We start from the raw sequence: 26,870 nt of genomic DNA, 5'->3' as shown, positions 1-26,870 counted from the left end.
CTAAAATTTACTACACCCCTTCTCCTTCTCTGTAAACTCTTTAAAATCACCCGGAAAATGTGAGATGTTTATGCTACAAACGCACTCCTGACCCCCGTGTTTGTTTCTATTCCGTGTTGATAACAAACAGATCGGAGAAGAACAATGAACTGCTCCAAACATTACGTGTAAAATTATTTTATCTCAGAGATTTTCATGAAACGAAATCGACAATTTTTTACCTGAAGTAAAAGACAAAAGTTTCAAAATTTCAGACAGACTGACAAAAGTAGCATTGAAGAAAAGTTAGAAACGGTAACAGACTGAAATTCATGACTCGCAACTCCTTCATTGTTTCCAACGAGGATCCATGTTGTGAAGCGCGGACAGGTGCTGAACTGAATTAAATATTTATTGTTGTTTTGAATTCTGAATATTCAATATCCGGTTCACGATCGTGAAAGAGCGTGAAGAATATTGACTTTTCAGTGGCAAATTGTGCCGCTGTGCACGAAAGGGTAAAACTTGAGGGAAAACATTAAAAATTCATGATTGGTTTTACCATCAATTGAGCTCCGTAACTGTATGTAGAGTAAATATTATAGGTGGGAATCGATTAGTTTTGTCAATTGTGATGGGAGGGTGACATTTCTGTATAGTCTCTAACATGAACCTGACGCGGCAAAATTGTCATTAAAAGCGCTACCAGGTTACTGGTATCACAGACGTATTAAATTTGACATCCACTTTGAAAATATATACATACTGTGTTACATTTTCTATCTTAAATTTATATTTCGCTCTGCATGTTTTTGCATCAAGCACTCCTGCGACTGAGTGAAGCAATCATTGTATTGTTTCTTTGTTTACATACTGTAGATACAGTTTTCAACTTCATTAGCAGAGAAGACGCTTAATCGTTGTAGTTCCGGTCGAACTGTATCTATTTTTCCCGGTTCTCGCGAAATGATTCATATCGCCATGCATACTGCGATCATCCTTTGCGTTTCGTTTTCGATGTCTTCTTTTATACTTGAGGCGACATGCTCACAAGGTTAGTAATGAGTGAGTTTTGTGTTTTTCTGCCTGAACTATGTGCTAAATCCTTACGCCGTGTTAAGGAAAACAAATAAGGGAAACAAATCGTCAGTCATATATCGTGTGGCAAATGTTTTTTTTTTTTTTTTTTTTTTTTTTTCTGTTATTATTATTCATATACAGTCGAAACTCTTTATAACGGACACCAAAACGGATAGGAATAAGTGTCCGTATTATAAAGGTGTCCGTTTTAGAGAAGTAGGCTTTATATGGATTTCGGTCTCTCAAGGACCAAGTTAACTGGGTATTATAGAGGTGTCCGTAAGGAGAGGTTCCACTTTACTTATTTATTTAATTAGTTTTTACTTCGTTTTTGGCTTCCTTGAAGTGAAAATCAAGTCATTTACATCGCTTTCTCGCAGATTTTAATGATCTGACCGATCGATTGATATTTCCCCTTGAACTAATAGCTACGTACTTAATAGTTTAACTCAATGAGCTCGGGGGAGAAAACAAGTCAACCTGTCACTACTCTTCCCCAGTGAAAAAAAACGAAAGTCAATTGATTTGCCACGCTGTTTCGAGTTAAAGGACATCCATGGCTAAAAAAAAGACATTTTTGAACAAACAGAAGTGTAATGTTTAAAACTGGGCAGCAGTGTGTACAGTGGGGCCACTGAACATCTGAAAGCTTGAGGTTATAAAAGTGACGGCATTTTAATTTTTCCACTGTGGCTTCATATTACCACCATGGTGAAAAGGAACAAAGTGGCAGTTGTGGTACTCGGTCAGTGCGTCACAAATGAAAACAAATTAAACTTCGAACATTTTCAGGTTCTGATCCTTAATTCAAATAAATGAAATTCATATCACGTATGGAGTTGGAGATTTTCCATGCGATTCACCGATAACTGAGTACCAAAAGGGAACTGATGAACAGTCTTTTTACGTTTTTTTCTGAGCTTGCTGTTGAGTTAAAAACTTCAAAACATGTGTTTCTTTGTACACAAATTTAAGAAAAGCCGGAAAATTGGGCCGCTGGAATTAAAGAGCGCATATCAAATTCTCGCAAGGGAAACTCGCAGATGTGCCGGATAAATTGGGTCAGTTTTAATCCTAATTTCATTTCATTTATTATCTTTATTCACTTTTTAAGTACTGAAAAACAATGTCGTCAAAGAAATTCAAACTAAACGTTCAAGCTTTCCGAATTGCAAGTTAACTTTCCTCTACACGCTCAAAATTTAAAGTTAGACTGTTATGATATATAATGATGTCGTGTAACGGAAAAATGCATTAGCTAGTGGTAGGCGTATTGTGTAAGATCCTATCTAAGAACAATCCAATTATATGGACAAGCTGTTCTTAGCTGAATGAATTTGCATGACGTGTTAGAAAGCAAACGGTATAAAACAACTTCGACGGAGGTGAAATGTAAGGGACTTAAGCAGCGACGACGACTACGGCAACGAGAACATCAGAAAACAATAGTTTTAATTAGCGAAACACTGGCTCTGATGAACGTGCGTTATAAACTTTTTTACATTTCTTTCTTTGCCGTCCTCTTCAAAACAACAACGTGAAATGACCAAATTCAAGGTTTTATGAAGAACGTGAACGCATGTTGATTAATTTCCCTTTCTCTTTCTGAACTTTAAAGCCGCCTCTATAACGTTAGCTCTTGGACACTACACAAACTAAATGAATAGAAATCATCGCGAACGCAAATGTGATTTTTGGGTCCGGTTTTCGTTGGCGTCGTCGTCTCTGCTTAAACAAGAAGTTCCGCTGTAAAACGGCAAGCCACTCCTTCATTTCACACCTTTGTGAACGTGAGATGCAAATTTGACGCTGTTCGGTCGTCGCAAGTTGTTGACTCAAGAACCCTTTTTTACAATATCAAAACGTACAACAATATAAGATATCAAGTTCTAATTTGTTTCAAGGGTTGTTATGAAAACTAAGTCAATTTAATCGGCGAAAACCGAAGAAAAAGACACATGTTGTTTGTCAGTTGTTTATGCTCTGATGGTTGATTGACAACTGAAGGTGAGAATGGCCTGGCCCCATTTATACTGAAACTTCCTGTTTATGAACCCTATTGTAACCCACCAGAAATTCTCCTCGTTTGTCATTCGAGTATCTTGCAATCGCTCGTTGCGAAGTCCTTCATACAATCACGATCTACCCAACAACCACGACAGTAGCTGCTATTGGCTGGGTAGTAATATGCACGAGAAAATAAAGGTAACATTGAAGTACGTCCTATTTTCCTCGAGGTTTACTTCACTGTTCTTACAGCAGAAACTTTATCTCACCCAGGTCTTCGTCAAGACATTTTCAAAAAAGACGAGTTTCATTATCTGAACGTACGCAAAGTTGGAACGTACACTGCGCACGACGTCTTTGATTGCACCTTTGAGTGTCTTAGCAATCCCTCGTGCTTTTCTTTCAACATGGCTGCCGCAGAAGGAGCAGAGGGAAAACTTTGGTGCGAATTGTTGTCTGCTGATAAATACAGCAACCCTGACGAGTACAAAGGAAATCAGAGTTCGCATCATTTTTTCACTGAGGTGAGCTAATTTTTACAAAAACAGCGCTAACGTCACCTTACTGTACTCGAATTCTCGAGTGGCTTTTGGCTTTCCGAAAATGCTAGTTGGTCTTATTTTGCCTTATTTTACCTCTTTCGACTCGCTAAACAAAAGTAGGTAGCTCAGTTTCCAATCGTCATTTAGCATTATAAATCTTGTGGAGACATTTCGCCAAGAAAACTCTAGTTTTTCCTTACGACTTTTACCTGAATTTCTGAGGCGGTTAAACTCGTCCCAACAGATCGTGAGTCCCAATGAGACCAACCTCTGGATGCCCCTAAGTTCTGTATAGAGCAATAAATGTGAAACCTGGGTGTAACTGATATACCTTGACGCAAAGAAGTTTAGTTATTCTTTCCAGTACAGTATCATATTCAGTGAATTTGCAGGGTCGTGAACTACAAGTTGGGCAGTCAAAGGCATATCTTAGATTAAATGTACCCTTGTTCCAATCCTTGTTCCTTGTTCCAACTGAATCTAGAGGGGGTGAGGTGGCCAAGGTTGAGGGGACTCAACGCTCTCAAGATAAACTGGTTTAAACAAGAGGAGAAATTCTTTGCAATCCCCACATTACAAACGTTGGAAACCGCACGGACTTATCAAATACCGCCTCTCCAAAACTTTATGGAATATATTAGTAATCAAATGCGTCTTTTAATTTCAGAATCCATGTCGATCTTCGCCGTGCCAAAACGGGGGTACCTGTGTGACCAGCCAAAAATACGACACGTTCAACTGCAAATGCAAAACAGGTTTCATTGGAGAATACTGCGAAACATTAGGTATTTATCGATCATCAGTAAACAGGCCCGTAGCAGGGGGAGGGGCAGGGGGGGGCTTGAGCCTCCCCAGAATTTTTGCAAGTTACAATTAACAATTTAGTATTCGCGCGTTGTCGTAAGCCACACAAATATGTCCTCTCAATAGCAAAGTTTTTCTTGCAATCGGATTTTCGCTGCTCGATTCCAAATTTAAAAAGAGAAAGAAAAATTTGTCCTCGTTTGTTTACGTCCTCCTTCAAACGTGAAATTAGGAAATTTCACGTGGTAGTCCACGTAAAAAAAAAAAAACAGCAAAGAAATGTACCAAAAAGTGTGACGCAGGTGCAAAGTTATTGATTTGCTTACTAAATCTACTGCTTTTTTTATGTTCTCGTTGCATCTTAAACTCCCTAATCTGTCTGTTTTTTGGGGGTGACGGGCCAGGGGGGGGGGGGGGGAAGAGTAGTTTTGTTTAACCATTTTGCTCGGCCCCCCTAGTTACTTTAGCCTTGCTACGGGCCTGGTAAAGTTTGTCAAGTAAACAGGCTGAAGAAAACCGTTTAGCGAGTAAAGGTGTAGCCTTGCAGCCTTCCAATTCGATTTGGAAAGTGTCCCCAATTAATGCTCTGTACTAAATACATTGACACAAAAATAAAGTGATTGTTTTTTTAGCCAGTTCCTGCGATCTGAAAACATAGATATACAAGAATAAGTTCTTGTGCATAGCCGGATTTACATACGAGCATGTATCTAATACCGAGGGCTACCTTTTTACTCCGCCTCTTTCTGCCGGTGACATCTGTTAGGTCATTTGCATCATTGGAATACTGAACAGCCTTTGTGACTGGATCAGTGAACAGTAATTTTAAATTATGAAGAAACGTATCCAAATTACAGGGCATGTTTGTCCTGTGTGGTTCGTTTTTACGTTAGAGGTGTAAAAGTGGAAAAAGTTAATATTCTGCTCAAATAGAACTAAGCTAATAGAAGGTTTAATGAGCTCAGTGTTTTTGACCCGAGTTTTTGGACTCGCTCTGTCGAGGGGCTAACGCTTAAGACGTCAGCACTCGAATCTCTTTATGGTGGCCAAAAAACCCTACCCACTCTGTTAATAAAACACTGATTCTCTGTGGCACGACTGCTTTCTTCGTTATGACGAAGGGCTACTCTCGAAACGTCAGCACTGGAATCTTTTACGGTGTCCAATTTACCTTTAGTTATCAACTCTGTTGATAAACCAAACATTCGTTTCTACTCTCCACAGACACAGCAGCACAGTTTCTTTAATAATAATAATAATAATAATAATAATAATAATAATAATGACTTTATTTAAGTGTCAAAGTATCTATCTTATCCATTTGCTTCCTTTTAACCTAGCTATTTCAATTTCCTTTTCAGTCCGAAGTTCATGCAAGTCACTTTATGCTGCAATCCAGTAAGGACACACATTATGCTAAAACAATAACTCTAATGTATTATGAAAAGCTCGTTATTTGTATTGACTCAATACAAATAAGTAGGAAAAGCAATGTTCTTTAAGCCCCCAGCGTACAGTGCGAGTATTGTCGGTCGGCCGGTTGGTCGGTCGATCGGTCGGTCGGTCAGTCGGTCGGTTGGTCCGTCGGTCCGTTGGTCCGTCGGTCGGTCGTTTGGTCGAGAAAGGCTGAAAACAGACACAGTATCAGATTATAACCAAACGATACCAAATGAGACTTGATTATACCTTTGGCGTGACTGCCAAATTATCACAAGTCATTGTTAGGTGTATACAAAGTGCGTTAAATTTAATAGCACCTGAGAATATTATAATTAGAAACCTTTCTGTTGTTGTTGTTTCTTTGTTTATTGTTTACGCCACTCCAAATTAAAGACAAAGCCTTAAAAATAAAAATAAAAATTCGGGTTTCTCTTTTGCAATTTCTCCACACTCGCCCGCTCCCTTCGCGTGTCCATCGTTAAAACGACACCCTGGAACAGGCTGAGAAAGTTTATCCGTTCAAAACCGTCCAAATGTATGTATTCGCGAGCACGATCTCTCGTTCTTATATGTTTCCAATATTCAACAGGTCGAACGTGAGTCAGCTGCTTAATCTAACCTTGAACTCAAAACCAACTTCAGTCCTGTGTCAGTTGGGAGATTTCGGCTGTGGAGCTGGGGGATGGACCCCGGTCATGAAGATAGACGGCAACAAGGTACTTCCTAAATAACTATTGAAATTTTATACATTGGCTATCAGTCAAAAATAACGCGGCATTCGTCAGATGACAGTAAAATTAAGGTTTGGCTAATTCTTAAGTAGACTCCATCTAGTCCCACTGGAAAGTGCTCTCTCGGTACCGTCGTAGCAGAGAATCAGCTGTCATTTAAGATCCTTGCCTTCAGTGGGTCGTTACTTACAGGGTTTACTATTAGAACAGTTTTCAATTTAGATTCGAAAGTAATTTCGCATTTGCTTTGGTCCTGTCTTACCGCGGTCTGTGATTAGCTTGCAAAGCTCGCTCCATTATCTTAACCAATGACCGAGCAAATCAAAACCAATGGTACGTTGTTCGCACGCTTGGCTGAGTCTCGCCCTTGACGCTGGTAGCAGGTATTTGCTTCCAATTGTGTTTGCTACGTTGCGCTTTTTACTTCTCTGCGATTCACTTACACGGAATTCGTTTCTTATTTCACTCTCCCTTAATTCACAGTCAAAATTGCAATTTCTTACCCACAGGTTCTTACTATTTTTTTCCTTGTCCCTTGTTTTTCGTCAGCTAATAGTCATTTTGCATTTTCATTTATTTAAAGCAAACCTTTCATCATGATTCCACTCTTTGGAGCAACAACCAAAGCTTCAACCTTGCAGGAGGCGCATCTGGGTTTGACACAGAAGAGACCAAATTGCCAACGTACTGGAACACACCCTTCTCCAAGATTTGTCTCGGTATGAAGATTGGCCAGAAAATCAACTTTGTTGTCATCTCTAAGCAGGCAGACTCTCTGTACGCACTGATCGCTGACGGGCAATATCGCAACACTTCAATCGGTCGCGACGCGTGGATATCTCTCATTGGTTACCCAGATAATTTGCAGCCCCACTGCAACATGGAAGGCTTCAACGCTGTGGGCACTAGCAAAGTCCACCGCAAAGCAAGAATCGGTCTCATTGCTAACGAGCAAAACGATTGCCATAGCTGCGACACCTACATCGGGTTTGGTTCTCCCAGCCCTAACACGTGTGGAAACGGGAACCGCAAAGCAATGGGATATATCTTGGTAGAGTGAGAATGAAGAAACCAGTAACGCTTGTTTAAAAGATCCATGTTATGCAACAAGATTAAGAAGAAACTGATAAAGCTTCAAGGAAGCCAGCTGAAGCTTTTAATTTAATTACTATATCGCTGTTAGAATACGAGCATGCGCAGTCCTATATTTTTCTTAACTGGTTAACGATAGTCTTAGGCGAACGAACCATGCCGCTTGAGGGCGGGCGAAAATTTCCTCCGGCGAACAGACGAGCAATTTTTGCCCTCGCTTGTGTGGTTCATCCGCTCTACTATCCCTAAAAAAATAATAATAAACTGTCGTAGTCTATATCTCTATTTTGCATAAAATTAAATTAGAAGCCAGTTACTTTTTATGACCATTATTGCTAGCTCAGTTAGTAAACAAAACTAAGAAGAAATTCGCGGAACTTAGACCGCCAGTAGTTTTTAATTCGGCATTACCATGTTAGCGAACAACTTGAATGAATCGGTAAATAGATTAATCTTACATAGAGTAAGCCGTACCACGGAAGACACCTAGACTGCAAGCAGTCCCTTTCTGATCAGTCGAGATGGTGCGCTCACAGCGCAGCGAGACTGGAGCGAGGAGTAATAAACGAGAAGAGACTGGGGGAGGGGCGTCCTTTTTCCCGCCTCTCCCCAAGCCCCCCTCCGCTCGTTCGCTCCATTTTTTTCACGCTCGGCTATTTCGCAGTCTCTCGACTATCCAGAAAGGGATAGCCTCCCACGCAGTCGTTTTTAGGGGACTCGTATTACCTCCTCCCCACAAACGCCTGCTCACCCAAGCGCCACATTCCTTTCCCATTGTTTTACTCCCCAAGCACCCTAGCCAATCACCATCGAGACATTGTCTTATGATATCAAATCAAATTGGTTGTTAGAATGGCCGCTTCTGTTTCCCGCGAGCTTTGTACAGTCTCTGGTACAGTCTTGAGAGATGCGGGAGTTAAGTTAGAATATATATATTTTTTCACTTGTGGAATGGCTGGTCATGGTTGAAACGCCAAAACAAATATCGAATATGAATACAAGCGCTTCTTGTACGACGTTTTGACACCGCTATCTGCTGGGAGAGTCACAATCTTCGGGAAAGTGTAATCGATCTTCCCCGCCTGATCGAGTTGACATTCGGTGAAGACATCACCTCTTTAATACGGGTGCGGAAACTCTGGAGCAGATTTGTTTGTTTGTACGAAGTGCTACGAGAGACTAATTCGATTCGAGAAAGCAAAGAATAATGTAGAAGGTATCAAGGGGAGATCTGCAGTATTTATCAGTCCATTAAAGACTATTAAACGGAAAGTAAAACGACAAAGAGCAGATCAACTTGTGGTCCTTGTGGAAAATGTCGCACATGCCCCCGAACAAATTGCAACAACAAAGCGAGTTTCAACTGCAAAATCTTTAAAGTTCACCGACACATCGGGTAATATTTCAGTTTCCTCCACACCGACAAGGTCGACAAGATTGAAGGCAAAGCTTGATAAATATGAAAGTGACTTTGCGTAACCAGTCGGCAAATTGACGAAAATATCGCTATTTTCCGTCACGAATTCTTTGATTGCAGTCAGTTGATACGCATTTAAATGAGAAATTTTGAACGTAGGGCACACGCTGCTCAAAGATCACGTAAGCTTGGTAAAGTTCTGTCTTCGCCGTGATGTTTTTCACTGTTCCCGCGAGAGGCGTTCTGAGGTCAAGGTCAACCTTCCAGATTTTAGAAGGTTCACTGTGATTGGCTTAGCGGCGGAAAGGAATGTGGCGCTTGGGTGAGCAGGCGTTTGTGGGGAGGAGGTAATACGAGTCCCCTAAAAACGACTGCGTGGAAGGCTAAGAAAGGGACTGCCGGCTTGCAGTCTAGAATACACCTCGTGGTTGTACAGTAGGTTTTTCATCGCTTAATACAGTTGAACCTCCCGTAAGCGATAGCATCGACGTTGTGCAAAATCACACGTATTCAGGGACTAGCATTCCTTCGACCAGACTTAAATCACGACTTGTTAGATGATTCTATGATCAAGCGCCATACAGATATCATAAAACTGAGTGAAATATTTCATTTCCTGGAGACATACTATACACTTTAGAATTCACAGTAACCAGAATTTTCAGTATAGCATATTTCAGAGTGAGTATACACTCTCTGTTTATCTGGATTTGACCAGAAAAATCCCGGAGAGAAGCTCTTTAGTGAGTTTCAGAAAGGCTACCACAAGCTCAATATAGAGACGGGTGGATACGGGAAAATATCGAGATGCGAAAAACTTTCTTCTCTCTGCGAGCTCAATACTATTGAGGGTGAAATTCACTTTGCATTTCATTGTCCTAATTATTTATCCATTAGAAATGACTTATGTGTATTTAGTCACATGACAACAAGTGATTGAAAATTTGTAATCACTTGTTGAAACTAAATGACACAAAAGTCACGTGACAACTGCTGAAGACAGTATTTGCTGATGAAGACTTTGGGAAACAGTCGAAGGCTTCAGTGCTTCAACATTAGAAGACCTTGAGACAAGAGTTATTCATACAATTATGCAATCGTTTAAGATTCCAAGGTTAAAAATGAGCATTTATAGTGTAAAAAAACTACAGCCTAAGTCCGACACAAAAGGAGATGATCATTTATGCTGTGTTCCAGGCATGCAATAAGAAATCTATTGTCCGAACTACTAACCGGAAGGTCTTAAGTTCGACTCCTGATAGGAGCACTCGGATTTCATTTTTTCCAAGTATGCCTGTGTCATTCATTGAATAGTACATCATTCTCAAAATCCATTGTTAATGATAAAATGTGTCCCTTTATCATTTGGATTAATTGCACTGTATAGACTGAAGTTTTACATGAATTATTTTATCCGTATTTATACTGTTCGTTTTAAAAACATTTCGCCAAAATAAACTGTCAACCTTGGTAATGTTCTTAGTATGTTCTCAAATTTTAGTTAATCTCAGCTCAGCGTTCGTATAAAAAGGTTCTCATATATAAAAAAATTGTAATAGAACGGAACGTTTACGCCCATTATGGGCGCAAAAGAAACAGGAAGGAATGGACGGGAGAGGAAGATTGCATAGCACAACTTATGAGGCAAAAAAAGGGGCATATAATTCATGGTAAGGTAAGGGTGACTATATGGAGGGTTAGGGTTATGTGGGTGACTATATGGTACCTTAACATGAATTACTTGCCCAGCTGGAAGGGATGCTTTGTTTTGGAAGAAAAACCTCTCGGGACAGAGATGAGTATAGAAATTTTGCAATGAACGCTATGTATTGGGAAGTGACATGAAGGAGAAAAGAACAGAGGCGTTAAGTAAAAATTAAGAAAAGTCCGTTAGGGGGGAATACACCTAAATTTGAATGAAATTTGAAGAGGTTTTAAGAAGTGATAGCGGAAAGAAAATTATTTTTGGAACACTAACAGACAGTTGATACCCACGCAAGAGCACCCCAGGTTGTTAGTGGACTAACTTGGTGTCCGCCTATTAATTATTAACTACAAATTCTAATTTTAAAACTTCACTAAATCTTCAATATTTTTTATTTCTCTCAATTTTACCATCCTTCTAGAAAAATTATCTCCTCCCGAATGCACCAAAAAATCACCCAAAAATTCACAAAACACCCCACAACATGGGTTCACGGGATGAGCGTAGAGTTTTTGGATTGCTTGAAACGTGAACGAGATATTTCCATTAAAGCCATGTCAAGTGGCAGGAAAATGACATTTAGGTTGAATCCCCCCTTAAGATAAATTTTTAACTTTGAGAGTTCAATGCTTATAAGTTTTTTGTGAGTCGGTGACTTTCCTAAATCATTGTACGTTCAGCTTACATTAAGGACGGTGCCTACTTTTGTTACTGCCCATGCGTTCTGCGCATCTCGAGATACCCGGATTTCCTATGGGTGGAACCTACTAATACAAGGATATTTTTTGCGCGGTTTAAAACTATGCGTAGAAACCGGAGCTTAGCAAATGCTCTTGGTATCCAAAAGAAAATTGGGGGTTAACCATGCATTTTTCAGATATAAAGCTTCAATTTGGAAAAAAAACGCCATATATTACTTTGTATTTTAATATTTTTTAGAATAATTGTTGTTAAAATTATCTATAAAAAATACGTGGTGACCCTCAATTTTCTTTTTGGATTCAAATAGCCCTTACTAAGATCTGCTTTCCCCGCATAGTCATAAACCAAACAAAAATACTTCTTTATTAGTAGTCACCGTCCTTAAAACGTTTCAGCAACCACTGGCTTAGCTGAATTGCTCCGGATCATGATTCAAGACAGCCGGCCAGTCTCCACATCTGACTGATTCACTCTAGAAAAGACACGAACTTTTTTTTAGTAAATCATAAAATGATCTAGTAAACTCATAAACTCACAAAAAAAACTTATCAGCCTTGAGCTCTCAAAGTATAAAAGCCTTATCTTTAACGGATCGAGTTTTCTTACTTTTTTACGTTTGACTGCTGGGATTAGGGCGGGAGCACTGAGGGAAAATCACGTCGAGTATTTGTAGCCACAAGCCGAGTAACATCCCATCTCATCTGCATATCCTGTAAAGATGTTGTATACGTATCCCTGATAATTGCAGATTGCAAACAGACGTCCATTTTATGCAAATCAACGGTAAAAAGAAGGAAGAGATTAGCTAATCGCTTAGTGATTGGTCGTAGGGACCCGACCCGAAAACAGTTGAGAATGAAGGGACACATAATTTTGAGGGAGGCAACCTTCCGGAACTTGTACCTCGTGGGACAATTAACAGATTTTGGTCTCTTGCTCTGTGATAAGATTTTTTGACGAAAATGGGTTGGTTATCACGATGAGAAAGGTCTCAGGAACTGGGAGTTGTCCCCTTCGTGTGTGTCGATAGCCTGTAAACAGGCTCCCAAGTGGGGCATAGGGCGAAAAGACAAATCGAGCTTTTTCGCCCCCTCTCCGAGCTCAATTTTTGGCTTCGCCCTTAATACCCCACTTGGGAGCCTGTTCACAGGTTAGTGTGCAGCCCTTTAGCTTAATCGGGAAATCAGAGATCCGGAAAGGGAAAAGACTGCAGTCTATTATAATTCAGTTGAGTATTCGCAAAGAGTAACAATTCATGTGCCACATCTTCTTAGTGCATACTGACACCGAAATGCCAATAATATGCAACTAACGTGTTATATAAAGTAGAATTGCAGCCGATTTGACTTCGTGTATAGAAAATAATCTAAAAAAAGAGCAAGGCTGATTTCACGGTCAGGGAAGTATATACTTCCCTGACCGTGAAATCAGCCTTGCTCTTTTTTTTGGATTATTTGCTTTACGATTTTTTTGCTGATTAGATCCTTCACTACAGGATCCGGTACTTTTATTTTGTCACGGTGGTCCTTGCAAACACATTTTATCACTGGTTTTTACTGCTTCGTGTATAGACCCGGATTTTTCAGAAATGATTCGACGGTAGCCTCTTCAGACTTTTCTACCGGAAAAGGCGTCTACTTTCGCAGGCAAATAAGAGGACTTTCAAAAAAAGCAGTTATTATTAAGAAAATTTCCCCTTGATAACCGCCAACCGTCAAAAGCCCTAAAATTTAATCATCAAAGCTATCGTAGTCTCCCTCGCGGCCGTTCTGTGTCTCGTCGTCACGCAACGCTCCTCTCCACTTTAGACTAAAACTACCCCCCCCCCTCCCCCCCCCGCCATGGAGACCCAGCTCTGATAAGCAATGAATACTGTCTACTGTTTTCTTTTTAAGACTAGAGGGCGATAGTCGGCGAATGGTGTTTGAGACACCAGTTAAATTTAGTATTTGTAAATTCTTGATCGTCAGCAAATGACAGTCGTCGAATCACGTCTGAGAAGTCTAAACACTGCACTGAAATCTGCTGTGACATTTCTTGGAACGACCCGACTCGTACCCAGTTTCCCTGTCGGTTGGGTATGCGCGTGGATTGATGGGAGGTTTGTATCTCCCTAGTTTACGTCCTTCCCATCAACCCTTGCACGGTTGATAAGCTCAGTTGGGCAGTTGGTAGAGCAACTGCACCGGCATTGAAGAGGTCATGGGTTCGAATCCCGTCCAAGCCTGAATTTTTCTCTGGCTTTCTTTTCGCAACTGCTCAGGTTGCGTACGGTAACTGCGAGGATCTTTCTTCTATTTGATTTTGGTCTTCTGCCGGAAAAATTTTGGCCGTGATACCAGCTGTAATGGGCCGTTCGTAAAGGTGATGTAAAGTTCTCTTTTAATTACCATTTAACCAAAGCTCATTATCGCTGCAATTTCATTGGGAATTCAAGACGTTGTACATGTTCATTTAGGAGAAGAACGAGTAACGATGTCAGTTTTTGAGCCGAAGAACCACTACTGCATTTTTCAAAACGCAAACTTTTCGCGGCGAAATCGCAGCAAAAACGCCCGTTGGCAGGTAGTTTACAAAAGCGATTAATTACAAATCGCACTTTAATAGATGCTAAAATTGCAGTAAAAAAATTGCCTGACTGTGTAAACCAAATTCACACGTTCCTCCCAGAAAACAGCCGCATAGTATAATATGAAAAATATTTTATTGTACAGTGGTACCATTGGAAACATACCAGTTCCTCCGAGTACTCCTACGCAAACGTGAAATGCTAAAACACTTCGATTTAGGACCGTACACCTATAGATCAAGGCTTTAACTTTATTACGAATGGATAAGAAAACAACTATATCGCTTTTTTCGAAAGCACAGCTTTTCAACAATCTCACGATCTAGTGCATGCCATATATAAAATTTACCTCTTATATGTTAATATTTGTATAGAAATTTATGTTGCATTATAGAATGACTTCTTCAATATCGTCATCGATATCGTCCAGCGCATTGTCCAACGCGGGTACGCTCTTCTCCGCGCTTTTTCCGACACTTTGTAGATGTTTTCTACGAGGCAGTAAAGAGTCTTCTTGTTCCTTAATATCACTGGACCTTCGAGTAACATTCACCTTATTTTCCCAAGGGTACGAAGATTTGTCCTTGCCAAACGACTTGTCCCCAAACAAAGGGACCCCGGTTGGTTTAGAGTCTTCGTTTGTCAAAAGATCGTCTCCAAACACTGATGCCCCCTTACCTGCGAAGCCCCTAGGTCTTCGACTTTGCACCGGGCCGCTCCTGTCACCGAAAATGTCCCCGTTTTGCAGGGTTGAATTAGGCTTGTTTGACGCAGCACCTAATGGGGGTTTATAGTCTCCGAATATAACGCCATTTTGTTCTTTTTCGGGCGTGGTTTTCTTTCCCGCACCGAAATCACGACCGCTGTTTTTTCGCGTTGAGTCTTTCTTCGCAACAAACGAAGGATTGTATCCACCGAATGACAGTTCATCCTTATCCTTGTTGTCTCTCTTCGCAGCAGCTCTCCTTCCGAGTGTTGGTTTGTAAGTACCAAAGCTAAGGTCATCTGACGAATCTGCTTTGGAGCTGTCATTTTTAACGCTTTCTTGCGACGTATGCGCGGGTAGCCCATGGTGAAGATTTTCCACAGTTTGTTTGAAATCGTATGAATAACCACTCTGCTTCGAACGGGGACTTGTTCTCTTTCTATCGCCACTCGCATCCGAGAAAATATCGTCTTCGGAAACTGAATTAACCGTAGGCTTTGCTTGCTGGGGTTCGGTCTTGACGGACTTCTCGCTCTGAAGGAAAATCGGAAGCTTTTTAGGTTTATTTTCAACAGGAGGTTCCGTCGCAGCTCCTGTTGTTATAATATTGGCTGGTTTATCGTTCCCTGTATCAATCGCTCGCATACGAGCCAACAACAAATCCTTCTTACGCCGGACCTCCGCTTCTTCTTCAAGCCGCTTTTCTTCTTCTTCTCTTTGTTTCCGGGCGCGTTCTTGTTCTTCCCGCTGTTTCTTTAACTGTTCTTCTTCAAGCTTCCTTCTCTCATCTTCCTCCTGCTTCTTCCGTCTTTTCTCCTCTTCTATTCTTTTCCTATCCTCTTCCTCAGTGCGTCTTCTCCGCTCGTCTTCCTGAACTCTTTTACGCTCTTCCGCCTCCCTTCTGAGTCTGTCTTCTGCATCCTTATCGCGTCTCTCGGCTTCAAACACAGCGGGTTTAATCAATTCAGGAGCGGCAGACTTTTCAGATCGATCATCAGACTTTACAGACACCTGGTCGTTCACCCTGCCCTCGTCCGTTATCACTGAGCCAGAATCACTCGGCCCGTTTGTAAGGAATACGTTTGTACGCTTCTCTTTGGCATCCGCGGGTTTTTCAGCCTGAACAACTGGTGCTGTGATAGCAGGAGCATGAGAAGCTGCAGCAGGGAGGGCCGGCAAAGTTGCGCCGCCTTTCCTCTTCTGCTGTGTGATTTGGTAATGGTAGATGTTCTTTTCGTCCAATTCTCTTTCTTTTTCCTGAGGAAAGTAAGAGAGAACAGCTTTAATTGATGAATGAAACTACTAAAATAACTGTAATTTAAAAATCTGTTACAGCTGCTACTGGACGACTTCTAAAGCACAAACAGTATATATGTTAATGAAGTTGGATTAAAACACAGCGCACAGTTGACTAGTTATACCTTATGTTTTGAACAGAAGACACTTGTTTTATCAGCAGCGCGATCTACTGAATTCGTTTATAACTCTTTTTTTTCTTTTCTTTTCTTTTTTTTTTTTTTTTTAGTTTTTGAGACTAAATTTATAGTATGTTTGTCTACTATTGGTGGAAGATAACAAAAAAAATGAAGAAAGTCGACAAGAAGGGCTCAAATTCTTTCCTGTGAAACAGAATACAGCAACACCTCGACGTTTTCTTTTTTACAAGAATTGCTTTTGCGAACTTTTAGCGGTTTCATCAGTGTAAAATCCCTACAAAAAATAATTTATTTCAAGAAGTGGTGCAAATCACTTAGTTAGTTGTCGCTATAAGTCTTCTACGCTAAATTAAATGTGTGAAGCATTTCTCGATAAACTTAATTTTGAATAGTATAGTTGATTGAGTGCAGAAGTTTTCGCTTCCAGATGACAGGTGAAAAAGTTAAATTTATTACTTTCAATTCGTATATATAAAAAAGTATTCGTTTTAAACGGAAACAGGTTTTGATTTCAACAATACGCCCCGGAGGAAAAAATCTAAAAAATATAGACTTCTCGACCAAACTACCAAGAAATACAGTCATGTATAATTTTTCTCCAAAAAAAGATCCGCTTCAGTTATTGTCAAAAAAATTTTCCCGTACAGTAAATAATTTAGCCGTTTAAAACGCAGTTAAATTACGCTCATAAGAAAAATAGAATTCCCTGTTTTTTCACCAACCACGAACCAATTTTCACGCACGATAAATCAAGTACGAGCTAATCCTCAGGGGCACCCAACGGATCGTTTCGGTAAATTATCTGTTCGGAAGGCCCTTAATCCCCTACAATTTTCTAAAGGGAATTTTCACTTCGTACGTTCGTGATATGGGAAATTTAAGGCCTACGTTTTCGGATTGATAAAAATTTGGTTTCGGGTACCGAAGAAAGGTCAGCTAGGATTTTCGGAAAGGAAATAAGACCTAAGGTTTTCGAAAAATGGGCAAAAATGCGCTAGTAATTTCGAAAAGACTCAAGTTCCCCTAGAATGACCGAACAGATAAAAATATTATAGCACGGCCTGAAATGAACGTACAGAGCTTTAAAGGCACTCCAGATAGCCTAAACTTGTGTTTCTAAGGATTTGAGAGAAAACTGTCGTTGGGTGCCCCTGAATCCTTTTGATAATAGATTCAGCGATCAAGCCATATACATGTATTCACCCATAAACCTTTTCTTTTTTTAACGACATTACCTTTGCAAACAAGGAAAGTCTTTTTGTGAGCCATGTAGCTAGTCAAAAAACCTGAAAATTTCCCGACTTTTTTCAGACTTTGAGGAAGAAGAATTCCAAATATCGTTGCTATCAAGACAATTGTTTAATTTAAAACGATCTCTGAAAGAGTATCATTTCGTGTTTTCTGTCCAAGCCAAAATACTTTGTAACAAACGCTTCAAGCGGCATTAGCCCATTTGATTTGAACTCTACAAAGCTAACATGCACGTCATTTGAATCAAACGAACTTTTAATACCTGAAGTCTCTCGCGAAGAGATCTGAAATCCTCCTGAACTCTCTTGAGCTCTTCCTTCGCTTGTCTGTAGCGGTCTTTCTGTTCTTTCATCTCTCGCTGTCTCATTTTGTCCTTGAGTGCGATCGATTTTTCAAGATCCTGAAACGTGTGAGAACATAGCAGCTGAGTAAAACAGTTAACACAGGATGTGATAATTAAGAACGGTTGCTAGGCCTGTGAGTAAATTGAAAATCAAAAATAAAACTTCAATTTCAAAATAATGGAAAAGAATCTGAAAGAGCACCACAGGAAACAACTCCATTCACTGGTCTGACACGATACGATTTCATTGGAATACTCCAAATTTAGAAACACCCTACGCAGCATATAAACAACATTCAACAAAAGTTCCGTTTATACTCCATGCTCTGCATATGAATAGTGACAATTTAGCGCATTTATCAAAAGTTCAGTTTATTTTCCATGCCCTGCATTTGAACAGTGGCAACTTAACACATTAAACAAAAGTTCAGTTTATACATGTGCTCCATGCCCTGCATTTGAATAGTAGCAATTTAGCGCATTTAACAAAAGTTCAGTTTAAAATCCATGCCCTGTTTTTGAATAGTGACAATTTAGCACATTAACAAAAGTTCAGTTTATACTCCATGCCCTGCATTTCAATAGTGACAATTCAGTACTTGATCCATTAGGTTAAAAGTGAGAACCATCTTATATATAAATGGCCCGAGGAAAAGTAAAAGTGTTTCCTATGAAGGAAATTAGTTGACAAAAACGCCCACAGGGGGCAGGAAAGTTGTCATGACAATGATAGATTTCAAAGCAGTTATTTTGCTTATCAGAAATTTACATGCAAATTTACTGAGCACAGTTTTCCAAAACAAGGTGTCCTATTAGACATCTGCCTTTTAGAAATAAAAACAGCACAACTAAACATGGACAAATACAGGCCTTTGCTTTCCTGAAAACAATTTCTAGGAGACACAGACTGTACTGGTGGGTTTCATAAACACCAATCTCAAAGGATGTTGAAAAACTCCACAAAAAATGCCAAGTTGTTTGTTTAATCCCTCTAAATTGTGTCAAAAGTAATAAAAACAGCCTTCTTAAAATATTTTGTAGAAGTAAACAGAACAGCATAATATTACTTGTAGGAAGCAAGGGGCAGGTCCCCTAATGTCAACTAGAGGAAAGTTTAGTAGACAATTTGGTAAGCAGCAAAAATACTCAACCGATGTAGACAACAAATTTGCCATCTGCTAGAAAGATAACAATTTGCCATGAGTTGACATTTATCAGGGATTGTTTGCATGTACACTGTATTAGTCTAGCCTTAAAAAAATTTGATGGGGAAAAGATTTTGACTAATAAAATAAATGTCAGAGTCTCAAAAATTTGGGTTATTAAATATTCAAATCTGATGACAGCTTCAGAACTTTATTTGGAAACCGGAGGTTGGTATAAACTTCAAAGCAACTTATATAATAACGTGCCGAACTGACTATCAAAAACTGAACAAGTCTTAATCAAATCTAAAATCTTTGATTTCAAAATTTAATACAGTCTGAGCAGTTTGGTTTCCTGTTGCTTGGGGTCACCTTAGAAAAAAGGATATTGAAAACGTTTTTGTCAATACCCTGGTAAAAATTTTTAAAGAAAGAAACTTTTTAAGATCCTTTTAAGGATCGAAGATCTGCATTAGGATCTTTTGTGGATCTTAATGAGGATCTTTTAGGATCTTCATCCATATCCTTCAAAAAGATATTTTAAGTCCCTGCAAAGATCCTTCAGGAACTTTACAATTTTTTTAAGACCCTTGGTGAACCTGAAGGATTTTCACAGGGAATTTAAGAATCCTTGCGGGACCTGAAAGATCCTTCATGAGCTGATTCAAATTTGAATAGAAAAATTTACAGTTTCATGTTTTAGAAGAAGAATAAAGTTAATATTTCAAGATATTCTGATTTTGGAATATCATCTGGAATATGCCCTAAAAAAGGACGCCCTTAGACTCTAAACCCATCGAAAAATATCCATACATGTACAGGTACAGCTGCAGACATCTTAAAACAGGAAAGAAATTGAAACACAACTGGCCGACAGTTTCAACAGAATACTGTTGTCAGCATAAAATTTGACGGTTTGTTATTCTTCTATTTTTTTGCCATGAGCTGTTCATGTTAAAGGCAGTGACTGATCTAGCATGCACGAAGCAAACAAAGCACCTTAGCTCAGACGAATGTTTGGTTTATCAACAGAGTTGATAACTAAAGGTAACTTGGCCACCATAAAGAGATTCAAGTGCTGACATTTTAAGCGTTAGCCCTTTGTTGGAGCGAAACACTCTGACAAAGTGCTATTAAGCTTGAAATGTCAGCATTCAAATCTCTTTACAGCGGCCAATTTATCAACTCTGTTGATAAACCAAACATTTGGTTTAACTCCCCACTGATGCAGCACCACAGTTTCTATAGAAACTAAGCCCCTAATTACCTTAGCTTAGTTTTACTCACCGAAATTTTCTTATCTTTTGATGCCATTTCATTCTCAATGTTCTCCAGCTTTTTTGCCAATGCTGCTCTTTCTTCTAACTTCCTGTCTTCAGAAAGTTCTTGATAGTTCTTAACTTTAACTCGCAGTTTTTGTATCTCCCTGTCTCGATCATGTGACTCCTTCTCTTTCTTATGCAACGTTTCCTGATTTCTTCGAAGTCTTTCTTTTAAAGTCCGCATTTCAGCACTGTGTCTTTGAAGCAACACTGGTAAACTGGCCTCTTCCTGTTCAATTTTCTTAATTTCTTTTTCTTGGCGATGGCTCACTCGCTTTAAAGACTTGTTTTCCGACTTTAAATCATCTACCTCTTGCTGTAGTTCTTCCATAATGTTGTGCAGCCTCGACACTTTGTTCTTATTTGCTGATAAAACACGGCGCATCATGGTGCTCTCACCTCCAGCGGTTTTTGTTGTCATCTTTGAGCCAGCTGAATGACTTTTCTTTGTTTTAGGTTTTGTGGGGCCTGCATGTATGTTTTGCAAATGATAGCAAATATATGTTAAAAATGATCAAAGTGGCCGTGTGTAGGTGTTAATTATCAAGAAATCTACCAGTACTTAAAACTGGATAATTTAATATCTTAAATACCAACTTTTAAAAGTGAGAGATGACATCAGATATCAGCCTAGTTATCAGCTGCAACCAATCCATTCACAGTCTTACCCACCCACATATCAACATGGACTGATCATGGGTGAGCCGGCTGAAACCACAAAATTACTTAGCAGTGTTCAGAGTGGGTAATTTAACATGCCCTATTAGCTTAGTAAACAAAGGCTAACAAGGCGATCCGCACATCATATTCTATTCAAAAAAGAGCCCACAGTTACATTAATGATTGTAAGCTTGTTGTCTTGCATGCTACATTCAGTCTTCGACTTGGGAGAGAGTTCAATTATCCCAGAATATCAAGTCAAACATTTGGTCATCAAACTTTGACAAACTTAAACTTAACAAAATATATATCTTTAAAGTGTCTTAGCTTAAACCCAGTAGAACCTGTACCTGATCTTGACCAAGGCAATAATAATACAATATTTATAATACAATATTTATTTTGCCATATACAACAATTACAGATGGGAAAAAAAAATGATGAAAATTGACGAAAGAAAATAAATGGCGAGAAAAACCTGAAAGAAACCACAAGGCTTATAAAGTCAGGCTTCCTCACTTTTAAAAAATAGCTATCTTATATTAGAATTACAATATGGACTTATGACTTATGGCAATGTTTTGACAAAGAAAAATTTCCCAATATACAGCTATGCAAATTTGCCAGCTTCCTTTTTGCACTGTACATGGGTGTTTCTGAAAATCACTATAAAAAAATATATCGGAAAATACCTTCTGATATATTGTCAACAATGTTTCAGTAACAATATTTTCAGTTTGTTGGTAGGATCTCAATGGAAAGCAACACATTTCCAATTAAAAAAACAACAACAACAACAACAATCTGTCATTAACACTGTTGCTTTTAAAGAAATTTGGGCGTCAAAAGAGACAAAGTACAAATAATTTCGGGTGTTAGCTCAATCATTCCACCTGCAATTAATAAATTATTTAATTCTTAAGTGGCAAGACCAAATGTGTTTAGGAAACAACTTTTATCCAAAACAAACAAAACTCTGTTTTCTCCTTCACCACTCAGCTAAATTATGATGACAGGGTTTAAAAAACACAACTAATTTTCGTATAAAATCTACAAGATTTAAGTTGCAACATAAGTACACTAAAATTCGGCAGATATTCAAACTAGTTAATTATTGATATCAAGTCACTCGTCTCGGTATGATCTCTGAGCGTTTGTTGATTCATACCACAAATATGATCGATCGTGGAAGGAGCACAGACATTTTATATCCAAAATGTTAAAATTTACTAACAGGACGATCAACTATATTGTGCCAAACTAATTGCCTGTAAAAGCGAACTTCCCATGTCATGCATTTTTCACGTTCTTCAAAATATCGTCCCTACCAAACCACATGAACGTCATGCGACAGTATAAGTCAAACGAAATTTTACCTCTGTTTGTTCCATACGCACTTCTGTACGAAGCTAAGGAATCTCTCCTTGAAGAGGCCTGTTTTGAGCGAGATCGATTCTTTGGTGGAGAGCTGGATGGGGAACGATCTCGCTCCGACATTCGAGATCGAGAATATCTTCGGCTAGGTTCCTTCGAGGGGCTCGGGCTATCAAAATCCTCGTCGTAGCTATCGTAATCATCAGAATATCTGCCAGACATTTCAAGATTCTCTTTTGTTTTTCCCTTGGCAAGAAGATTTTCCTTCCTGGTAACAGAAATTACCGAAGTTTTCTTTGCCTTCGAAGTCACTAAATCCAAGGAGGTAAAATCAACCTCATTGTTGAAAGACGAATTCAAAGCGATATTGGACAGAAACGGAGGATTTTCAAATTCTAGAGTCATAACAGGACTCTAGGTCGGAGCACAGAGTAATTTTGTGGTGAAATTTTGATTGTATACCCTAAAAACTTGCGCCTATTCACTGAGTTGTAATATGCTTCGCTCACAACATGGCGGAGCGAATGTTATGTTGTGCGTGACGTCACGTTGCCAAAACACGTTGTAGTCACGGAAACCACGCCTCGCCCCAGTTCTCCTCGCTGAAAAATCGCGCGATCTCGCGCGACTGATTTCTTTATGTGAAACGAATTCGAGAAAATTCTCTGGTGTCCAAAGAACAACACAAATCACACGTCTGTAGAATTGCTGATTTTGTTGATGTATTTCTTGTCTGTCTTCGGCTCTCAAATCCAGTGAACTGGTCGTGACACAACTTCCCCAATCATTTCACTGATTTTGTAAGCAGGTTAGGGGCATCGTTGGACCACCTCGGGAATTTTATTTGGACGAAAGCGGGCAGAAAAACTAGTCCTTTCTTCAACAAATTTTCACCTCAAGATTTCATAACGGTAAAATAAGCCTTATCACAGTTTTCGACGCCATTTTGACGAGTAGGCAAACAGGCTTGAAATAACAGTGCGCAGGCTAGCACAGCTGCGTCCCTCCAATTTTTTTCTTAAAATCCTTTATCTAGTGCCAAAAGTTTCCAATTCATGAATTTTTCAGAAGTGATGTTTTATGAAAATTATTTGACATCGGATTTCCATACAAACGCTGTTATTCCAAGCGTGTTTGCCTACTCCGGCGTCAAAATGGCGTCGAAAACCGTGATAAGGCCCATACTAATCCCTTTAAAGTTTTACCTTCGGAAGGGCAATTATGTCGTCTAATGTGCGGAAAAAGGCCAGGTAGCATTTTCGGGAAAACCAACAGCAGATTGGAAATTAGAAGGATTAGGTTCTGTTCCTTATAATTTTCTCCGTTTTACATTTTCAGCCAAGGGCTCTGAACAGATCAAACTGTGTTGATTGGATAACACACGAGACAATATTTTAAGTATTTTGCTTAAAGTCCTCGTTGGTTGTCCCTGAGGTGTAACGCTTGCTGAAATTGATTCAGAGCTGAGTTCTTTCATCTTCATAAAAATTCTTTTAGCATACACTAGGTTCCTTCGAGGTACTCGGGCTATCAAAATCACTTTTAACACACACTGGCATACAGAGTCCTTTGCTGCTCAATTTCGATCTATCCTGCGTTCGAATTATCAGTTATTACGGTCTAACAATACTTGAGGATAAAAATCGATACATAAATTGATAAAAAAATAAATAAATAAATCGTTGAATAGTCAACTAGTCAGTAATTATTTTCTCCGTCAGTTATTAGCAGGATGTCGTATAACTGGAGTAGTTACCATGTATAAACATAATATTATTTATTTATTTATTTATTTATTTATTTATTTATTTATTTATTTATTTATTTATAATAGCTTGAACGGCAGTCTGATCATGTGGTAGTTTGAAGCCTTTAAAGTAAAATTAACATGAATTAAATTAATGAAGTGACTTATTCCCTTTACTTACCGCGTGCACGAACAGGCGTGCGATTTTTCAGCGAAGGCAGTTTTGCTTTCTTGCCACGAATCACTTGTACATGATTGGCAGCTGTCACTTTTTCGACAAATGTCGTCTGTCTTGACGAAAAAAAGCTGCGAGGAGACTGGACCGTACTAACAGGCCTGGTTCCCGTGCTTGAGCCGTGTTCAGATTCCACAGCACTCCAGCGGCTGCTCGCTCTGCTGCTATGCTCGCTCTCCGGTGGCCTGGGACTGGCTTGATCCTCGTCGTCTCTACTACCTGTACGACTTCCGAAAAACGCAGAGTCACTCGTAGTTCTTTTAGTACAATTTTCAATTTTTGAATTGTCAAACAAAACTCGTTTTGTAAGTCTTTTTTTCGGACGCGTTATCCTTTTTTCTTGATTATTTACTGTGTCAGAATTATCACTGCTGAGCGAATTCTGTCTGATGAACTTTCCTTTTATATCAGTTTTTTTCGATATTGTTTTTGAGGCAGGCTGTTCTTTGGAATTTTTTGCTTTTGAAACGTTTTTCTTTATCAAGGAAGGCTTGGTAACGTTCCGTTCTTTTCTTGTTTTAAATCTCTTGTTTTCCTTGTGGTTTACTTGCTTATCACATAAGCGCTGTGCACTATCCGCTTTACTGCTAACACAACTCTGCCCAAATCCAGCCCAGTTTTTTATTGACACCTCAGAACAGTCGCTATGCTCAGAGGGAGTTAACTTATCTCGTTCGCTGCTACAAAGAGGACTTTGCTCTCTCCGATCAAATATTGTGCTTTCCACGTCATCAAACTCACTCATCACAACTGTGAGAGGCGTTGCAGATCGTCCGCTGACCTGCCTGCTGCCCGGAGGAGAACCATCCTCATGATCACTCAAATTTTCTTGATCTATAGGCATCTCTTCCCTTTGTTTGCCTTCAGCGTCTTCGCTCATTTTTGCTTCTTCTTCATCTTCTTCTTCACCATCTTCAGTTTTTCTCTCTTGTTCTTGTTCAGGTAATTCGACCTCATTTCCTTGCCCATCTTCTACGTTCTCGTCCTGATTTTGTTCAGCGGATTCGTCTGCACTGTTTGATGATTCCGGACTTTCCCTGTCATCACAAAGCGTGGGAATACTGCTTACGCTGGCATTCAAGCTGCTACTGTAATGTGTCAGTTCATCGTCACTTTTCACGTCTTCTTCCATCTCCTCTTCCTCCTCAGTAGAATCATCATCATCATCATCGTCATCGTCGTCATCTTCATCATCATCTTCAATCAAGGCAGATGACGAACGAGTTGAGTCAGCTGAATCCGCATTTGAATCTTCATCCTCTTGATCGCTCTTGCTGACTTTAGTTAACACATCACTTTCACTGTCAAGAGAACTGGACGAATCAGATTCGTCCTCAGAATCTTCATCATTATCGCTGTTTTCTTTTTCAGAACCATCAGCATTATCACTGTTTGCATCATAGTCAAGTTCGAATCTCTCCTCGTGAGATGATTCCTTGTTGTTCTCGTTGTTTTCGGATTTATCTCGATCATGCCGCTCAGTCAAGCTGGGTCGATTGTTTTTCTTAGTTGTCGATTCCGTTGAATCTTTAGCCTTTTGTTTATTCATATCTTGCGAAAAAACACTTGCAGTCGAATCGCTTGGTAATTTCTCTGTCTGCTCACAAGATGTTTGCTTTTCATCACTTTTCTGATCTTCGAGTGATTCTGAAGCTTTTAAAAACTGTTCATCACACACCCACTCTACGCTCTCTCCGTCGCCTGCCGACCGAAGACTTGTCTGTCTTGCTATAAATTTTTTCAATGGAGTCTGTTTTCTTGATGTTTCTGTCTGGTGTTTCTTTAAGTTCTCTTGAGTGAGAGGGGCCGGCTGTCCTTGATTCAGCATCATTCACTTGATAACTTGTGTTTGAATGGGAATTCCAATCGTTGTTATCCCGTTCATCGTTTTACATTTCTCTGTTGCATTCGTATTTCACAGCCATCTTAACCGAAGGATAAATTCCACTGAATGTTTTGTCTGTATTGATCCTGCAAATAAGGAGATTTTTAATTAACGACGAGGGAACACAAGATATCTATTCTTCAACGATTATAAGAATCCATTTAACTTGCTACCTTAAAATGACAATTAGGAAGTCCCGATAATTTTAAAGACAGAGCGTGATACGCGGTTGTAGTTCACGGCAGCGCGCGCGGTCTGTTTGTTTTCGAAAAATCTGACGAAAATAATGCAACAGAAAAACGCACTTGCATATCTTACGTCACTATTTATGCTGTTTTTCTGTTTCACTGTTTAATCGTCAGCTTTTTCAAAAACACTGAAGAAATCTCGCGCCCTGTCCCTCAAACTCTATATTTAAAAGTTTCTCACCGCGGTTCAAAATCGTTTGAAGAGCTGAATAATTTGGTGATATTTTATCAGGAGTAGATATTATACATTCAAAGTTCTGGTCCATGGATTTTTCTGCCAGGATGACCAATAACTCTATCCTATGCTTGCCCTCTCAGTGAAATCGGTTTACGTGAAAATTGAAGCTACGCGCTTTGTAAAATAAAATTGTCCCACGAAACACAGGGTAAATTGATTTCTTTATTAAAGCCTTGGCTAACTCAGATTCTCTGAAGCAATTTCTACTGTGT

General features: G+C 39.4%; 2 protein-coding genes across 4 annotated transcripts; one reads left to right on the top strand and one right to left on the bottom strand.

Moving 5' to 3' along the window:
* Positions 1 to 871: 871 nt before the first annotated feature.
* On the top strand, positions 872 to 10,544 carry LOC146474431 (putative skeletal organic matrix protein 5). 3 transcript variants are annotated; one of them, XR_014866157.1, is made up of 7 exons: positions 872 to 1,033; positions 3,340 to 3,590; positions 4,276 to 4,393; positions 5,774 to 5,810; positions 6,442 to 6,568; positions 7,167 to 8,175; positions 9,529 to 10,544. XR_014866157.1 is itself a non-coding variant. In XM_085117036.1 (6 exons), exons 1-6 carry the CDS (start codon positions 946 to 948, stop codon positions 7,641 to 7,643), a joined length of 1,098 nt encoding a protein of 365 aa, XP_084973162.1. In that variant the 5' UTR covers positions 872 to 945; the 3' UTR covers positions 7,644 to 8,298. The 3 variants fall into 3 exon arrangements, 2 of the variants coding, with proteins under 2 accessions (XP_084973162.1, XP_084973163.1); XM_085117036.1 differs by lacking the exon at positions 9,529 to 10,544 and having other exon boundaries at positions 7,167 to 8,298; XM_085117037.1 differs by lacking the exons at positions 872 to 1,033; positions 9,529 to 10,544 and adding an exon at positions 2,885 to 3,264 and having other exon boundaries at positions 7,167 to 8,298.
* Positions 10,545 to 14,186: 3,642 nt separating this feature from the next.
* On the bottom strand, positions 14,187 to 26,464 carry LOC146474430 (uncharacterized). Its single transcript, XM_085117016.1, has 5 exons — positions 26,346 to 26,464; positions 24,234 to 26,258; positions 20,237 to 20,739; positions 17,724 to 17,861; positions 14,187 to 16,031 (listed from the first exon to the last, which is right to left on the bottom strand). The coding sequence occupies exons 2-5, from the start codon at positions 26,116 to 26,118 to the stop codon at positions 14,457 to 14,459; spliced, it is 4,101 nt and encodes a 1,366-aa protein (XP_084973142.1). The 5' UTR covers positions 26,119 to 26,258; positions 26,346 to 26,464; the 3' UTR covers positions 14,187 to 14,456.
* Between the last annotated feature and the right edge of the window lie 406 nt (positions 26,465 to 26,870).

This window comes from Pavona decussata, unplaced genomic scaffold (genome assembly GCF_977016875.1).
Source record: "Pavona decussata unplaced genomic scaffold, jaPavDecu1.1 SCAFFOLD_89, whole genome shotgun sequence".
Lineage (NCBI taxonomy): Eukaryota > Metazoa > Cnidaria > Anthozoa > Scleractinia > Agariciidae > Pavona > Pavona decussata.
The sequence above is the reverse complement of the archived record's forward strand: the minus strand, read 5'-3'. Positions and strand labels throughout refer to the sequence as shown.

Excerpts from the sequence above, each read along its gene's own strand:
- LOC146474431 (XM_085117036.1), top strand. The coding sequence starts at position 946 with ATGATTCATATCGCCATGCATACTGCGATCATCCTTTGCGTTTCGTTT. Across the intron at positions 1,034-3,339 it reads TGAGGCGACATGCTCACAAG|GTCTTCGTCAAGACATTTTC; the intron begins GTTAGTAATGAG and ends TATCTCACCCAG. Across the intron at positions 6,569-7,166 it reads TGAAGATAGACGGCAACAAG|CAAACCTTTCATCATGATTC; the intron begins GTACTTCCTAAA and ends ATTTATTTAAAG.
- LOC146474430 (XM_085117016.1), bottom strand. The coding sequence starts at position 26,118 with ATGATGCTGAATCAAGGACAGCCGGCCCCTCTCACTCAAGAGAACTTA. Across the intron at positions 20,740-24,233 it reads CACGCCTGTTCGTGCACGCG|GCCCCACAAAACCTAAAACA; the intron begins GTAAGTAAAGGG and ends ACATACATGCAG. Across the intron at positions 17,862-20,236 it reads CAAAAGATAAGAAAATTTCG|GATCTTGAAAAATCGATCGC; the intron begins GTGAGTAAAACT and ends CACACGTTTCAG.